Source organism: Vidua chalybeata, chromosome 1 (genome assembly GCF_026979565.1).
Source record: "Vidua chalybeata isolate OUT-0048 chromosome 1, bVidCha1 merged haplotype, whole genome shotgun sequence".
Lineage (NCBI taxonomy): Eukaryota > Metazoa > Chordata > Aves > Passeriformes > Viduidae > Vidua > Vidua chalybeata.
Window position 1 is genome coordinate 30,367,553 of NC_071530.1, and position 18,864 is coordinate 30,386,416.

The following is an 18,864-nucleotide window of genomic DNA, read 5'->3' on the forward strand; positions in this document are numbered from 1 at the left end:
TGTCAGTGGAGGTTCAGGTTCAGGTTGGACATCAGGAAGAATTTCTTCCCAGGAAGTGTTGTCAGGCATGGGAATGGGCTTCCCAGGGAGGTGGTGGAGTCACCATCCCAGGAGATCTTCAAGAAACAACTGTTCATGGCACTCAGTGGTCTGGTCTAGTTGACAAGGTGGAGATAGGACAAAGATTGGACTCAATGATCTTGGAGGTCTTTTCCAACCTAAATGATTCAGTGGGATTTTCATCTTGCTGTAATTGTCAAATAAAATCCAGTTTTGCTAAAGCATGCATGACAGGGAACAGTATAACTTGCATTTGTTTCATTTGTTTCTTATTGTGCTTTGTGCTGAAGGTGTTGTGTATGACAGTCTGATGCTGAAGCACCAGTGCATGTGTGGGAACTATGCTAATCACCCTGAACACGCTGGAAGAATCCAAAGCATCTGGTCAAGGCTGCAAGAAACTGGGTTGCTAAACAAGTGTGAGGTAATTAAAAATTAAGACCAGATACCTGACTTGCTAAAGTAAATAGCAAATTTATTAACTCCTAGACCTGGTTTACTTCTGTAATAAGAGAGTAATTTGTTTTAGGAATTATTTGGTCTTAACTGATAATATTAAAATAATGCATTACAGGAAAACACACTTCCCTATCAGAAAATAAAGAATTTACACAGTGTCATGCATCCACATGTATCAGAATATAAAACCCAGACACGATTATTCCTCACCTCTGTAAAGGAAGTAGACAAGCAGTAGTCAAACAGTAAGTGCAGTCCCCCCAACAGCATGGTTCTTAACTTTTTCAAGAAGCTAAGGATTTACTTCTGTAGCACAGAACATTTTTTTAAATATAATTTGTATTACTCCATAAGCATATTACATTTTGTCTTTTTTCAGAGTTTAAAGTCTGTTTTTCATAGCATGCTCCTTTACCTGCATATAACAGGTCCCATGTGAAGTCCCAAGACATTCAAGAACAATCTTATAGGCAATAGCAAATTTGTAAATCTTTTTTTCTGCTACGATTTCCCTCAAAAAATTGCATATTAAACCATGCTTCAATCAAATATGGTCTGTGAGGCTCATATATAATTTGGGTTAATTAAAAGTAGCTTTTTCTTACCATTCCCTGCTTCCTGTGAGTTTTGAAGCTCTGTCAACTTCAGAAGCCTGTGGCAATTGCAGGTGTTTACTGCACTGCAGCACAAGTCAACAAAGTTCAGCAAAAATTTGCTAGTGCTCTGCAGGAATCCAAAATTTTCATGGCTCTCATGTTCTGTTTAATTACTTTTCTTTATATCCTTATATTTTTACAAATCCCAAGGAACTGGTTCAGTAGATCCCTTTGAATAGTTATGAGTGACTGTCCCCAAAGATTTTCTGTAGGTAGCTCAGTGTTCTGGTCAGTGAAATATTGCAAGCACTGTAAATGGATTTGTTGTATATACTCATCTAACTAGATGGCAGCACTTTAACAGGCTAATTCTATTTTTTAGCTTAGATAATTTTTTTTTGTGCTCAAGAAGACTTTCTTTCAGCAAGGCCCTTAAGGCCACCTATCACATAAATGGTTTCACTGGGGAATCACATACTTCAAGATAAAGTTAAACATGAGTGTTTAGTGCTTTACTAAAATAAAGCCTAGTTACCTTCTTGACTCAGGACTCCGTATTATAAAGAAAAGACAAAACAGGGAGAATAAGTAAAATGCAGTGTGCTACTATGTACTGCTTTTTTCACTAACAAACAGCTGCTGTTGAACAGTAAAATGTGTGGCTCTGTAAAAGGTGTAAAATGAAAAAGTGATATACCTTAGTTTGAGATGCATGCAGTGTAAGAGTTTCCTGGAAGATTTAACTTTCTTCTTGCAATTCTAAAAATTCAAAATCTGCAGCACAGCCTATTAGGTCTTGCATAATTGAGTGAGGAGGCGGGAGAGAGAAAAGAAGTCACTTCATGTTGAGCTGCATTCAGCAAATTTTGACCCCAACTATGTGCTTGGAAATGAGCTGTCAAAATGTAAACCCTGATGATAAAATTAAGGAGTCTCAGTGTGAAGCTGGTACATAGATATGGTGTTTATCTAGATCCTATTATGTAGCTAGAGACAGAATTATATTTGGTGATGCAATCTGTCCTTTGTTTAACTAAATTATCTAGCATGTGTGTGACATCAAACAAGTGCTTAAAACCGCTCACTTTCCAAAATGATACACTTAGTTGGTGCTCTGTTTCTTTAGAAAATCATTCAGCTGAATGGATAACTTGTGTCATGAAATAAGTGGTTATTGCATTATCCAAGATATAAAAAGCCACCATCAAGCTGCTTTCTGGAATATACCACACCAAGAGTGCCTAGTGAAAGGATCATGGACAACTTCACCGTCACTTCTGCTGAATTCTGAATGCCCCCTCATGGACACTACCATTTCTTAATATAATTTCTCAGTATAATATCCCACAGTTGTCAGAAGAAGTAGGGAGATCACTGGTCAGGTTTTGCCGCATGCATTACCTCATACACCAAGTCTAAAGGTCAGGTTAGCAACAGGAACCTGCAGCAGACACTTAGGAAATCCTCTGCAGTTAATGAACGTTTTTCCTCTCTAACTAAAACAGTAATCCCACAGGAGGGATAAGGATAAGGAGTTTTAGGATCAAAACTAGTTCAGTCAGAGGTAGCTCAGGTTTTTTTACCTTGCACTGTATGTATCCCTGGGCACAGCTTGTTTAGGGGGCCCTCCCTATTTTCAAGATCTAACAAGAAACCCGTATGAAAATGAACAACTTGTATCTCTATGACCCTTGTTATCTACAACAGGGAGCTTTATGTGGTTCCTAAACCCTTTAGTGTGGATTAAGTCCTCTCACACAGCTCAGGTCTTTGGCAATAGAGAGATGACTGGCTGAGTGTTCAGAACTAACTTGGCACAGGATGATGAAAGTCATACAGACTAAGGCTAACACCATGCTTGCTGCAGTTCATAGATTAATTTAGGTTGATTAATCTAGGCTTAATAAATTTCCTTTATATATACCTGTACATATTACTCATGCTGACCCCAAATTATTTCTAAAATACAACTTGGCGAATCATAACAAGTTTTGAATGGGGTACACAAGCTCTGTATTTGCTACAAAACAAAATGTGCCTGAGAGTTTTCTCTACCCTTGCAGCCAACTGGCATGTAAAGGCCCATGTTCATACTACCAGGAATGCTTCCTGGCCCATGCCAGTGACCAAACCATGTCTAGGAGTTGTTTGGGAGAGTGCTAGTTGCTGCTCAGCCAAAACAGTATGAAGGACCACTTCAGCAATTTAATAGTACAGATGATTGTGTTACTCTGCCTGGGAATGTTTCCTGGCACTGCTTAGTTTACTGCTCCAGACACAGCCAGGAGGACTTGCTTTTCCAGGCTGTATTTTGTCTTTCTAGCCATAGATACTTGTGCTCTAAAGTTATTCAAACAACAGTTTGGAGGACTTTTGCTAAACCAAAAAATTAGTTTTATCTTTCAGATTATTTTTTAAATAATATCCTACTTCCAAACAGATGATTAATTCCTCCATTGGATTCCTCAAGACAAGAGGAAAAATACGTTTAGACCACTACCAGTCACAGAGAGCCAGATTTGAGAGACCAGCCCCTGACTGAGCTCAGGGCAGGAGAGTGAAGTAATTCACACACATCCACATCCACACACACATCCATAGTGAACTTTTTTACAGTCCTGGTATGTATGTTTTGGAAAAACAAAATTAATACACAGTATTTTTGCATTAGTTTCAAAGTTTTATGTATGTTTGCTGAAATGCCTGTTTGGTGTTTGTTAAAGGCTGACAGATGTAGAATAAACTGTTATCAAATGCAGACAGGGGCAGCTAAAAGATGCAAAGATGGGTATGAAAACCTCCATTATGTTTTTTTTTACAATTTTCCCTTGATAAAGAGCAATGCCTTTACCTTAAAGAGGAGCCCTACCTTTGGGACAATAAAAAGACTGAATTATGTTTTGGTAGGGTTGTCTACTTTCCACTTGTTCTAGGGAGAGGAAGTATTCAAATAACTCCTTGGGGGCTGTAATTTATGCACATATGACTGACATTAGGTTACTGTGATCAGCACACTTTCAGAAGAGAAAAGAAATGTAGCCATGGCTCTGCTTTGTGGCCTCATCTTTACTTCCGGTAGGGACTGTGGTCCAGCAACACTTTTCTTTTCAGTCTAGAATTTGTTCTGAATTTTGGCAGTTTTCTGGATTAGGGAGGCATCTTACACCTCCTGCTGTCTACATCTCATGGACTGAAGGGGAGAGAAGGAAAGAATTTAAAGTTGAGTCTGCCAGATTACATAAACTGAAACATTTGAAAAATTCCACTCTTTGAACCTCAGTTTGCCACTAAAGATAAAATAATGCAGGAAAAGTAAGTCTTTTCTGAAGAGCAAAAATATTTAGAGTGTTTAACATGTTCTAAATCACTCTAAATCTTAAGAGTGTTAGGCACTAGATGACCAAAATGTGTAAAGAGAATAAATGCATCTCTGTGTGGATGCATGTGTATCAGAGGTGTGCTTGAAATTCCCACATGGTGCAGAGAGCAAGCGGTGTCAGTATACTGACGGGCACAAGATGTTACCTGTGCATAGTTTTGAAAACAAGACAAAATGTAACAATTATGAGAAATCTCAGGAAGGCAGGAAAATATCTGAATACCTTGTTTACAAACTTGATAGCCTAAGGGAATTTAATACAAAAAGCTGCAATACAGGCAATAGACACATTACACTAAGATACCCGAGTGAGAAATACCCTTAATCTCTCTATCAATTCATGTTCATTTAGCAGAGAGAAACAGCCAGCTTCACTTTTGTCCTTTTGAATCTCTCTGCCTGTGCACGAGTTTACTCTGCTGATAGTCTAACCAAAATCTTCAGGTTAATAGAGACTGTCTATGTGAAAATTTAATGTTCTCTTTTAAAAAGAAGACCAGACTTTGACCTTAAATTCTGTGAAAGGTGAAAACATTTTACAATAGTGGGGACAATGGATTTCTAGTTCTAGACTCATTTTTCAAAGCACTCAGGTGTAAGTATTTCACTCTCCTGAGATATATAAATGTTTCTGTTCATGAGGGAACCACACATGTCAGAGGACAAAGCCAACACACAAATTGTCATACACATTAGAAAAGGATGACTTGCCTTCTACTAAGGATGTAGTAAATGGGTGGATGTATTGATCAAATTCTCTGTAATGAAACAAATACTGTTCATCTGCTTTCCCATGCTATTTCTCCTTTTTTGTTTGGTTTATGCCAATTTTCTGCTACATTTTATGCTTTTGATAATACCACGGTCAATGAAAATTAAGAAAGACACTTCCAAATAAAAAAAAAGACATGTTATATAAATGCATATGTTATGTTGTCTGATAACTCATGCTAGTGAGAGCCAAAGTGACCACTTTGCATAACTGAAGTTTCATGAGACACTTTGGCAACAGACTTAGCATATAACCTAATTCTCCAGTCTAATTCTCTAGGGTAGAAACAGGTTATGCAGAAGCAAGTTTGGTGCAGAAATTGAGTACCACTGAGAAGGACATCCCACTCCAGGCAGCTCCCCACAGTGAGGTCCTTGGAGTGCAGCCATCAGCTGAGCTGGCAGAGCCCAGAGATTTAGATCTCTGACATCTCTAAATCCTGACATCATTGTGTGAGAACTATTCTTAGATATTATTACAGGTAATTTTTAATGCACTTTTTTCCTCTGTGCAGAGCCTTAGATAGTTGAGATTGATATGCAGAGATATTGCAAGGATGGGGTGAAAGGAACACGAAATGAGGAGATGAGAATGCAGAAACAGCACAGACACGTGCAATGTTTATCCTTCCCTTTCCTCCTACCATCTACAGTGTAAATGTTCTTGCGGAGAGCTGGAGAAGCCAAGGAGAAAGAGCAGCTCTGGGCTCTGCCAGCCCAGCTGATGGCTGCACTCCAAGGACCTCGCTGTGGGGAGCTGCCTGGAGTGGGGAGTCCTCCTTAGTGCTACTCGATTTCTGCACCAAACTGGTTTCTACATAACCTGTTTCTGCCCTAGAGAATTTGACTGGTGATATTGGGTAGGAGGTATGTTGTTGGCAAAACATTTTGGGAGACCACTTCCAGACCAGATATCACAGAGCACCCCATTGTAAAAATAATGGCTAGCTGTGTGGTTTTTTATACTTAAAGGTATATGGCATTCCATTTAACAACACTTAAAAAAAAGCCAGACAATTAACTGTCTTAAACATGTCTGAGAGTTTTTGTATACCTTGTAGAAAATATGTGACCAGAGAGTGAGTATTTTGCTCAAGGTTCTTTGGTGTGACCTTCATAAAATTCCTTTTTACTTTTCTTATACATTTATTTTAGCTGTCTTAGAAGCCAGACTCCCTTCCCAGTTTTGCCGTGGAGAATTGGCTATATCCATTTTAAAGCAGCTTGTTAGAAACATGGATCTTAATGAGAATGGATGAAGGAATAAATGTTACCAGTCACCTCACTTGTGAAGAAAAATATTTTATCTGACCCAGAAGAACCATTACAGAGTTTACTGACTCCATGAAGTAACATAATGTGCTGATTTTGATTGTGCAACTGTGTGTTAAAAGGACATGAGTGCACTGCTACAAATTCTCATGTGAGACTGGGAGAGGCTTGAAGAAATTAGAGATGAAAAAGGGTTTATTAAGTCATTTAGTTCTTGGATCGTTCCCTAAAATGTTCTTTCCACTGCTGTGTCTAGTCAAGTTTTAAACACTGAGAGAAATAGGGCTTCCACCATTTCCCTGAGGGGGAGCTTGTTCCACAGTCATCTAGATCTAACTCAAAGGATATTTTTCCTGATTAGTCAGAAAAAATTCCCACTGCTTAACTCAATATAAATTGTGCATGGTTCTTCTGACCTCCTATCCCCTATCTCCTATCCTCTTTTCTGTTGTGCACATTCTCTTTAATATACATAATATTGCTCTCCTCTCCTAGTGCAGAGGTGGGTGCTTTCCAATGTCTATGACAAGGTGTTGGATACAATAAGAATTTAACCTCCAAGAAAACTAGAATTAAATGCATTTCTGCAACAGGTAAATCATTCTAGTTGAAAATAGGGTAATCTATTTAGATAACTGCTGTAACTGTGTATCTGTATACCTTGAAAGTCAGAGGCAGTCTAAGCTCTGAGAGAGTTGGCCCTCAGTGTTTATAAGTACCAGGTCTGCAAATAGGGTACAAGACCTTAAAATTAAGATGTTTTTCTCTTCAATTTATCCAATAGCAACAGGAAAAATTATCTTGGGTCCAGAACTTTGTTGACAGTGCTGTTTATTATGCCCAACCCTGAACAAAACCTGATTTATTTTGCTGTATCTGCAAAGGCTGTACAGCACTAGCATAAGCAGTGAAATAAATATTTTTATGATATGCTGTAACTCCAAATACACACAAGGAACAGATATGACAAATAAGAAATTGTTAGTTGTTTTTTCTTTTCCTATCATTCTTCCTTCCTAAACTGATTTGTAGAAAGACATCCCAGATTTTTTACATCTTGCTTTGGGGCAAGTACAGGCTGTACACCCAGTTAAAAAGACAAACTTCACTTACAAAAATATAAGAAAGCAAGTGAGTCATCATGTGTAACAGCAAAAATATTAATCACACATGATGCGTGTATATTGATATTATCGCACAGTAAAATTTTAAAAACATTCACAAATGTGTTACTAAAGCATTTAAAGTTTAATTTTCTTTTTCTCCCTGTTTCTCCTCACTGTGATCATGTTCCTCCTAGCAGCATAAATCACAAGTACTAGTAATGATGCAAAAAGCATTAATTCTCATTCCAAACACATCTGCAGCTTACAGGTGTGAATAATATTTTGCTCTCTAAATCAGGTTTTTTTTCTAGCCAGATTTCTTACTTAAAATATATTTCATCTTTTGGTTTGTATCTCTTAATATATTACGTAGAAAAGAATCAGAATCTTTTCTTTTTCTTTTGTGTGAAACCCTGTATTAATATAACTCTCCTAAGGCTAAAGTGAAGCATTTTGTGATAAAGCACACATGCATTTGTTTTTCATATAGCATTACTTTAATAAACAAATCAGTGTCACATTCCTGCATGACGCAATTTCAACCCATTATTAATCATACTAAATGTTATTTCGGACCTTTACTTTTTTTTTTTTTCTCCCTAAATATTGTCAGTGGAATATTGTAGGCCTCTGCTGTTTTCTTTCAGCGAATTCGAGGTCGAAAAGCCAGTCTGGAGGAAATACAGCTGGTTCACTCTGAACATCATTCACTGCTGTATGGCACCAGCCCACTGAACAGACAGAAGCTGGACCCCAGGAAACTCCTAGGTCTGTACAGGCCTCTCTATTCTACTGAGAACAGCACATTCCAGCACTATCATTAGTCATAGCTGGTGTCAGTTTAAAACACTTGGCAAGCAGTGTGACAAAAATTCACTTTTTCCAAATGCATTGCTATGTGCAAGGAGAATGTTACAATGGAAGCCAAATATAGATTAGCAAAATACACTGGCTGGAAAGCAATGATATGAGTTTCTCCTCATTTGCTTCAAAAACCATCAGTGTTAACCTTTTACTGCAACTTGTTCTCCATTGGAGGTCAGTGGCAAATTTAAACACAGTTGGTTTTCTACCTCCTTGTATTCTTTGATTTGAAATCAGGAATTTAAGATACACTTGCTTGTCAGAATTGTTTGTTTGCTGTTCTCATTTACTTTATTTCAACTATTTCAGCCCTGTCTGCAGATACTATGCCTAAGTTTTGCTAATAAGTGCCTTCTCATTATGCAGGATATGATATCTTTCTGAACAACATGGGGGAAAAACATTAAAATATTAAATGCACCTATGGTTGTACAGAATAGCAGAAAACTGACAGGTTTTTCCACGTAAAATATCATCATGCACAGCCAGTGCTCAGTGTATGTCTTTTGTAACACACAAGTAGGGTTAAAATAAGCTCTTCCATTAGTGTAGCATGAAGCAAGCCTACTTGTCAGAAACACACAAAATCTAGTGCATGAAAATCCATGAGTGAAATCCTGCCCTTTATGTCCCAGCACACTGGATGCAACGCTCTAATTCTCAGTTACTTTTATAACACTTCTTCTAAAATGTGGAGCTTTTCCTAAATGACATCAAATCTAACCCAAACAAAAATAACATTAGCCATCAAAAGAAATTATTGTCACAATTCTAGTAATACATAGCAATTATTGCGCTTTGGAAACTTATGCTGATTCTTCTGTAAGGCAGACTGTTGCTTCAGGAAGTCCTAAGATCATAATGTTATAGGTTCATACATTTTCTTAGCCAAAGCAGCATCAAAACTGAAAAATATTTACGGTATAATAGAGTCTCAGGAGCTCGAATTTCTAAGTAGGAAATCCTCCTTTAAAAAAAAGGTGCTTCCAAGAAAAGGTTCTAAATTCCTGCAATTCAAATGAAAATAAATTTTCAATTAAATCTGAAACATTTTTATTTGATTTCATCATCATTGTTAAATTGTTCTTTATTGATACAGTCAAGCATTTCATTTAAATTTTGTTGTGTTTAATTACTTTTATTTTCTTTTTTACATTATTTAATATAACATACATTGATACAAAATATTGTTCTGATTTTTGATGTCCGTGGTTGAGCAGCCTCTGGGATGCAATGTGCAGTTGCGGGTACAAGGTTAAGAAGGAATGGACCTGACTGTGTTTGTGATGTACTCAGAATGCAGAATGCTTTGTTTATCCAATCTCAGAAAAATAATTTCTTGGCCCACAGTTTCTTACTGGACATGTTTTGCCTTTTTTATTAGACGCTTAGTCCAAAACATTTACTCTTTAAGTTTATATCAAGATCACTCTTAGAACATATTCTGAGTGTATCCTTGGCTCACTGCCCTTTTCTCTCTCTGTCTCTAGGATATTTTTTTGTTGCATCTCACATTGCCTTTTACCAAGACAAAAGTCAATAAAAAACCCTTCCCACATGCTTTTGCATGTGCCTATTTTCTGGATGGATGCTCTAATCATTTGGGCTTCCAGACTCTTGGATAAAGGAACCTAATTGTCTCTTATATTTTTCCAAAATGCAGTCCTGGTTTTGCTGTCCCCATTTCAGTTGAGGTTGAACCTAACCAATAATGACATTAAAATTAACATCTTTGTATATTACAGAAATTCAATATACATGTACCAAGGGAAAAATATCTAAAGAAAATGTTTCTTATAAAAAGTCATCAAAAACAACATTGTCTCAGAAAATATTTCTATATCAATGAAAGTGTATTACTTTTTCTACAGGAATAATTCCATCAAATGATGGCTCTGCATCCTAAGGAAAAGTAGGACCTAACCTCCCTTTCTTTACACCTCTGCCCATCCAAAAAGACAGAAGCACCATTTGTTCACCACTTATGCTCCAGAAAACGTATGTGTTTCCTGTTCCTCATTGGAGGAGTGCATCTGCCTTGTCTGAAGCTCTTTTTCTTTTTCTTTTGAAAGTGAGCTTTTACTCATCATTTTTCCTCAGTTTATCAGTCTCAGTCCCCAGTCATCAATCTCCCAATCAGCTTCCTTGACTTCTGTAGGGGCCTGACCTCAGTCAGTGATGGGTGCCTCAGCACCTAATTTGACAAACTAGCTTCTATGCCTTTGTGCACTGATATTCTGGAATACAAATCTTGGAACATTTCTAGTTCTGTCAGTAAACAGTTGTACCGAATTTAAAGTGCTGGTGACTACAAACTCTGCCCTAGTGCAAAGTCAAAAAAATTTGATTATTTAGACCTTGTCTTCTACCTTACTTAAAGTATCCTAATATCTTCTGGGACATCAACTTCAAACACCATGGGAAATTCTCACTCCATTTTCAGAGTAGCTTTTTGCTATTGATTTTAATTTATGACAGGCTGTTGTGAGCTTTCCTTTTTAGTGAGGCTAGCTAAGCGATGGTCTCACTTTCTCTTAGTCCAACATTTCCCCATTGTTCTTTTAAAGAAATCTCAATGTTTTTCTTGTTCTTCAGAGTTTGGCAACTAATATTTTTTAAGCCATCATGCAATAAGAAGCGAGTATTCCAGCAAGCTTCTTGATACACTGAAAAGGCTTCCGTGCTTGTTTTCCCCAGTTTTAGTACTATCTTCTGATTGATTTTAGTGTCCTTCCTCACTATCTGCTTTCCTGTTTTTACTTTATGTTTATTGTTTTTAATAGTGTTTACCAGGCAAAATGTCCCTGTCTGCCGGGAGATAAATGAGAATTCATCTGTTGCCTCTTATGTCCCAACTCCACCATGGAATTTAAGAAAAAATGCCTAGTCATTCAATAATCTAAAAATGCCTTCTTTTATCTCAAATTACATCTTATGTTTCCATTAATGTCTTCTGGCACTTTAACAGCACTAATTTTTTTAGTTATCTGCTTGAGACTTTTTCATCTTCCCCATAGTAAAAAATGAAAAATTGGTCCCTGGATCTCCTTAGCAAGAAATCTGGAAACTCCAACTTGCACCTCTGACAATCTCCTGCAGCCAACATTTCCTTGCATGTCTGGGGCCATTAGGACTCACAGTATGAAAATACTCCGCATAGCTGCTGCACCTGCATTTCCCCTGGCAGCTCCACAGGAGGTTTTGTTTGGCTTCTCTCACACACTGTGCAAACTGATCAAAGGCCTCTAGTCGGGTAAAAATGCATCTTGGATTTTACTCAAAGTGTAAAAAACTTTCCTCCTTGCAGTCTTTCCAGACCTTGCAGTCTGGTCTCTCATACTTCAAAGATGATGGCTTATAGTTGTCTTTATGCATTTCACTGGCACCTGCTAAACATGAGTAACTGCAGCATTCGCCCCTTCCATAACAATGGGTGACTCCTCCAGGTAACTCAAGTGATTCACTATCTAATGTTTCCTCCAGATGGCAAAGTTACAAAGCCAGTTCTGTGATATGGCAGGGGAAAAGCTTACGTTCTCTTCCCCAGCTGCCTTAGGATCAGATTACACACCAGGATAAGAACTGCATCAAATCCTGAGATCCGTACCCAGTTTTCATATTGTCATTATCAAGACAAACCCTGAGTTTAGTAGTACAAAAACAAAAACAAAACAAAAAAACCCCCCACAAAACCAAACCAAAACAAAAAAAAATTAATAAAATGTGAGCATAAATATTAAGGTAAACCCTATCATATTAGCTAATGTATAGAGTACATTAGCTAGAAATTAAATTCTAAAACCTATTAAGTTTTTGTTCCCTTTAGTATAATGAATTTACAGAATAATATTAAAAAATAATATTTCAAGTTATGTTTTCAAAATATTAATACAGTCATTGATGTAATGTAAATGAAGAAAAGATCATTTTTACATAGATAGAAAGACTAAGGCTGCAATTTTCAAAGGAGAAACTTTTTTGAAGCAAAAACCTAAGAAATTAGTTATCAGTTTTATGTAAACTTTATGTGGTTCCCTCTGTTGTCAGTGAAAAGAAACAGGTACTTCTCAAGCATAATTCATCCCATCAGTCATGTAGGCTGGATGGAGGTGCCTGCCTCATTCCTCTAGCTGGAAAAGAAGCTGGGACGAGTAGTTTAATCAAGCTGCTTATCAGCTACAGATATCAGGATGATCAGTCACCCTAGTTCAGAGTCATTTTCTGTGGAATTTTGATCATTATATTCCTTTGAAACTATCACTTACCAGTCTTGAGATTTTTCACTGTTGCATAACAGTACCTTAAAAGTCCCATGGCTGATTTGATTTCTAAGTATTATGAGTATTTTTTGTACTATTATCTGGCATTTTCATAGTGATAATAATACTGAAATCTGAATTATTGTAAAGAATAAAGAAATACTGTTCCAGTATTTAAATGTCTTTTGATAAACGATGCTTATTGTTTCCTTTTTCTTGAATATATAGGAAACGTGTCTCAAAAACTCTTTTCCTTGTTGCCTTGTGGGGGACTTGGGGTAAGTAGATTTTTTTTATTTTTTTTTCCACAAAAGGGACAGCACACAACATATGGGTTCTCTTGTTAATTCTTTAGCACTATCAGTTCAAAGTCTTCAGAAGCTGATAAAAAATGTAGAGATGAAACATGAGCACTGTGTTTTCAAAGACATGGAAGACAGCACATTACAAGAGGCATATGGAAGAGTTAGGAACAAATTTTGTGTAAATGTGCCCATTTCTAGTTACCCTACTTTGGGTTTTTCACATGAGCTCTTTTCTTGAGGAAAGTAACATGGGCACAATTGTTATAGCAAAATGAGTTGTTTCCTGTCCTGTTGAAAAGTAAATGTGGCTCCACACTTCTCTGAAAGACAAAAAAGTTGCCAACGCTAACATTTAGCAAGAAAAGGGCTCACCAGCTGCTAGACAATAACTTGGGTATTGAAATAATAAATTATGTGAGCATTTTTATACCCTGTTTTGAAATGGATTCATCCTGAAAGACAAGCTTGTATTAGGACACATTAGACAAAAATCTGCAGAAAGAAACTTGTTGCAACACTAGGTAAAAGAGGAAAGCTAAATTAGTGAAAAGCATGTAGAATTTCTACTGATACCGGTATCATGCTCCTATTAAATTGTAGCGAAGGTAATGCCAAGGAGAAACAATTTTTCACGTAAATGAGTTTTTCACACAAAAGTATTTCACACTTTTGGTCCAGCTGGATCCATTATTTACTGATGTCATAAATATCAAAGTGAAATGGTAATATTCTAGATATCAGTGGACTGGATGGTTGATGTATATTTTACTTCCCTTTTACTGCTTCCCAGTGAATTCTCTGAGTATTTTCTCTGAAAATTCTGAGCAGACATAAAGGCATAATCTCTGGAGGTCAACTTTCACTGCTACCTTATACAGTTTTATTTACCTTTATTCTTCACAAAGGATAAATTCCATGCCATACTAATATGTTTCTATTGCAGAAGAAACACTAATTTTATAAGGTTTTAACACAACCTAGAAAAAAAATGCATTTCAACCTTCAGTATTTTTTAATTTTGGTGGATTTCTGAACCATCAGTTAAAAAAAAAAAAAAAAATCAGGAAGTAATAATCATTCCAGCTCTTCCACCTTGGACTTAGCTTGCTGAAGATCTTGCCTAAAATTTGGAAGCTGGTGACTAGCAACTTGCCAATCTGGAAACTTGGGCATCATTTCTATATGTAGTTCAGCTAACATTACACATTGACATGTAGATGTGTTTGCACATGCACCTCTGTAAATTATTGTGTGCACACATATATGCACACACTGGTGTGTAAAAAAGGTAGTTTTTCACACTGCTGATATAGAGATAATTGAAGAAAAAAATAATAAATTTAAAGGAAAGGATGTTCAGGCTTCTGAGTAAAAAGAAGATTAGGTAAAAGTTCTTGAAAAAATCTATTTGGGGGCCTTGGACAGTAAAATAGACTTAGCATTCTTTAAGAAGTAAAAGATAAGACTTTTCTATGAAACAGATTATTGTGACCAGAGATGACCAGAGATGTGATTTGAAATCCTTCTACTAATGACAATGTTTCATTCTAAAGCTAACACAAGTCAGAATTGCTCAGTACAACTTCATTGTTTTAAGCATTTAAATTCATCTACACTTTTATTTCCAGTCTTTTTCATTTATTTCTTATTTAAATTCATAGAAATTGGATTGAAGACCATGTTGTAGAAATGGATCTTTTATTTATTTATTTTCTAGTTGGTCTGCCTTTCTATATATGATTACTGTCAGGCTTGCTGTGGAGCTCTTTTAAAGGAATGGGTTATGACCTTTTTCAAGGTAAATAATCAGATTAGGAGCTTTCTTTCAGCGATATTTAGCTGTCGATTGGTTAAGATGAGCTCCAGGAAAGGGAGCTGCTTCAAACTATGTGGAAAACAATTCTTAAGTTTACTTTCAGAAATGATGGTGGAAATGAACAAGAAATATTGATACTTAGTACCTTTCAACTTAAATGAAAGGTATAAAGCAGTAATCAATGTAAAGCAGGAAGTGTAGTTCACGCAAAGATTTTCAGGAGGGATGGAAGAATTTGGTATTTTTTATGTTTGTTGCATATTTTTTCCTCTTTGCTTGTATCATTGTTTGCTACAGAATATAACACAGTGTTAAGAAAAAAATTCTTAAATATTTTTTTAAGAAAAAATTCCATTCTTGCAGGAGACTTTATGATTGCCTTTTGCATGAGGGTTTTCAGAGCTCTTTGATCCTATTATTTTCTAACCGTATGGGGACTTTGCTGTTACTATGCAGCTCTATCATTAAATAGATTACTGGTTCGACTACTCATACAGGGGACGGGAAACCTAGGCTCAGTTCTGTCCACTCCCAGGCTGGATTTAATATCAGAGACCCCATTTCTTAGTGCTACCACACAAGAGATTAAATATTATTTCTGGTTGGGGACCCCCATACCATGCACTGAAGTGATGCCATTGTTGGAAAGAGCACTGGACAAGTAAGGCTTTATCCATAAGTAGTATAACGCCCATCTACCTAAGGCTATGATCCACCTATTACATACAATTATAAATACTTCCAAGTCCTAGGTCTGAGGCCCTGTTCCACAAACAGCTTATAAATTTGATGTGAAAGAATTACTGAACAGAGTAAAAACTGCTCTTGGATCAAGGAATGGAAGCTAGGACTCCTTAAATATTGAAGACAGGATGACTTGATGGGCTTATATTGTTCACAGACAAACGTCCAAGTAACTTCTGTACCCTGAATTCTACTCTACTACTGATTTCCTTATCTCTGTTCTAAAACTGCAGCCAACATCAGGGATCCTCTTCTCTGGAAATTACTTACAGTTACAGTGAAAAAAAGTTTGTTTCAAGAATCTTGAAAAGCAAACAAGAGGCAGCCTGTATCCATAACTAGCATTTGCTGATCCTTTACTATCACTCCACTAAATCTTTTGTAGCAATGAAAAGTATGTAAAACTACAGTTTACTAATTTTGTAAACACTTTTCATCCATGTGAATTTTATTTTAAGTAGTGCTAGGGATTGTTTATGTCAGAGTTTTTGGCTTAGTATATGTTATGCTTTCAGAGAAATGAAATAAATTTTTTAGTTTCATAAAGAACTGTAGAAGTAGTAATTAGCTCTCTTATCTAAGAGCAGAAATCTGTTTCATCTGTACAGCTAAATTGAACATATCTCACAAAGAGACAAAAAAAATTGTCTGAACTAGCATCCTAAATTTGCCCATAACAGGTTTTCTTTCAATGATGGTTAATATTTTATCAGAGGACTATCCAGGGTCAGGAGTATAAAATCCACTGAAGTATGGGATCTCCCTCCTGCAATAATGCTTTTTATGTTTTATTTTTTCTTTCAAGCTAAACCTTGTTCCAGAACCAACTGTTGTTAAAGAATTCTAATACCAGGGGGATGAAATTCTTCGTGTTTGAGAGAGACTAGCAGCCCTATGGCCAGCAGTTTTAATAAAAAGAGAAGGTTTCTTGCAGCTGGTCAGAGGTTTGGAATGTGAAAAGTTTTCCAGGAAAGGTGGGTAGATTGCAGGTGAAGTGGCCAAATGGGGAGAGTAATCACAAATTACATTTTGGTTCTGTGGATTGTCAGACCATTCCACAATTTTTCATCTGTAAACAGCCACTAGAGCTATAACTGATAATTTGACCAATGTATCCATCTATTGCAATTCCTCTCTTGTTGTGCTGTGAAAATGACAATAAGAGAAGCAGAAATCTACTTTTAATGGGAGTAAGTTTCATCTCCTTGTCTCAGCCTGTCACTAAAAATAGTGATTGTTTTCTTGCCTGTTTGACCTGCTGCTGTGTGAAGAAATCTTGAAGTCATTTCTCAGCCATATTTTTTTGTCCAGTTGATAGGCAAAAAACCCCACAAAAGCAAAGAAGAGCAGGCTTTTATGATAATGTCATCATCGGCTCCCAGCTTCAAACACTTCTGCGGCTTTTGAATTGTCATTTATAACTTGGAACTGAACCGACCCATAATTCCCTTGATGCATTTAGAGAAATTGATAACAGACTGCTTCTTTTATGGCTCAGAGGAGGCAACTCCCATCACATCACTATTGGCAGTCAATATTATTTTCTGACATGGTTGTAAAAGTATAAAGGGGCTTATGGCATTTGTTTAGATGAGGAATGGGCTCTCAAGCTGTGCTGGGGTTTATGGGTCCAGATTACTGAGAAGCAAAGGGAATATGATGTTTGCAAACAGGATATGATTTTATTTAAGTTTGGGTTTCATACGTTGTTCCCTGGGGATTGTCCTGCAGACAGAAGAGAATTTCACTTTTATCATATGAAATTGGGCAGTTATCCAATCCCCCCTGCTCTCCCCCCATCCTCCCCACCAAGGACACTGCTCCAAACCTGTAACGCGTAGTCAGAACTTAAAATTGCAATAGGAGGATCTGGGGGAGAAAGCTGCCCTGCAAAAACCAGACTTCAGAAAAATTAATGTTAGTCAGCTGAACAGAGTGGCTCTTGGGCTAAATATCGAGCCATCTGAATAGCTAAGTATGGCTTGTACATAATATGGAATGTCCATTGCATTTCCTCTAATTTTGCTGTTAATTACCAAGAGAAGAATTTTACAGTTATAAAATCTCTCAACATATTTACAAAATTTACAAAACATTTGTATTTTCTGAATGTTAAATTCCTTCCTGCCATTCCTTGCTGTGGCAGCTCTACTTTTTGTCCTGACCACACAGGAAGAAAAGCAGTAAGAAAGGCAAGATTTTACTAGTACACAAGTTTAGTAAGTCATCCAGGAAACAAATTGGGTTTTTCTGCTTCTCATTCTTCCCTTGATCTTCTCAGTCTGTGCCCAGGAAGAATTTTCAGCCTTTACATATTATGACTCTTCATTCCTCTTATTTCTGTAAGAGCTAATGGTACCACACTGCTTCCATTACCATGGTACAACAGTGTAAAAATCAAGAAAATATTAGCAGCGCCATTGCCTTCTTGAGGCAAGTTTAGGTTCTGGGCTGCTTAGGTATCTTTCCTTATACCTGCACACAAATGTGTCAGTAAAGAAATTAGACTGCCCATAGTTTGGGCACTGAAATGAACCATCCCCTCCACACAGATATTAGAATTAACTTCTGCCTTTTCCCTATATTCCAGGCTGTACCACAATAGGTACAGTTATCTCAACAAAAAGTGTGTCTGTTTCCTAGTTTTGGGAAAGCAATCTGAAATTCCTATACACTCATCTACTCAATATTAAGTCTTCCATTGTGAAATCATTAATATACCATGCTGCCAATATATTCATCAAATACTTTAAATTATTTACCTGACTCATTAACCTACTGAAATCTGCCAGTTACAACATTTTGGAGCACACTGCAGAAGGCTCCCAGGAATGAAGGACTTGTTTACCTCCTAAAACTGTCACCCCTAAAGAAATACCAAGATTTAATCAAAAAAACAGGCACATTATACTTTAATTGACATATTTTGCAGACTATTTAGGACTCACAGTTACACAGTGTTGACTGTGATATTTTCTGCAGAGGTCAACAAAAATGTGTGATCAATAAGGCCACCCTGGTACCACCCCAAGGCTATTTACGGCCACTGGGGATGGAACCATGCCAGAGCTGGAAGTTTGTCTAAAGAAAAAATAGTGAATAGATAGAATTAATTTAATTAACATTTAACTAACATTTAATTAACTTGCAGTCCAGAACAATAGGTCTCTGAAGATTCCCTTGTCCAGCTTTATGTGGCATTAGAAAGCCACATGCATCAGTAGAGCAGGAGT

General features: G+C 36.9%; 1 protein-coding gene across 1 annotated transcript in view; it reads left to right on the top strand.

Annotated features, from left to right (window-relative positions):
- The window catches only part of HDAC9 (histone deacetylase 9), a 269,880-nt gene that overhangs the window by 135,160 nt on the left and 115,856 nt on the right, over positions 1-18,864 (top strand). Inside the window, exons 14-16 of the mRNA XM_053944734.1 lie at positions 351-484; positions 8,291-8,411; positions 12,995-13,044. Coding sequence (XP_053800709.1) covers positions 351-484; positions 8,291-8,411; positions 12,995-13,044 — 305 coding nt within the window. The remainder of the gene's footprint in view (positions 1-350; positions 485-8,290; positions 8,412-12,994; positions 13,045-18,864) is intronic.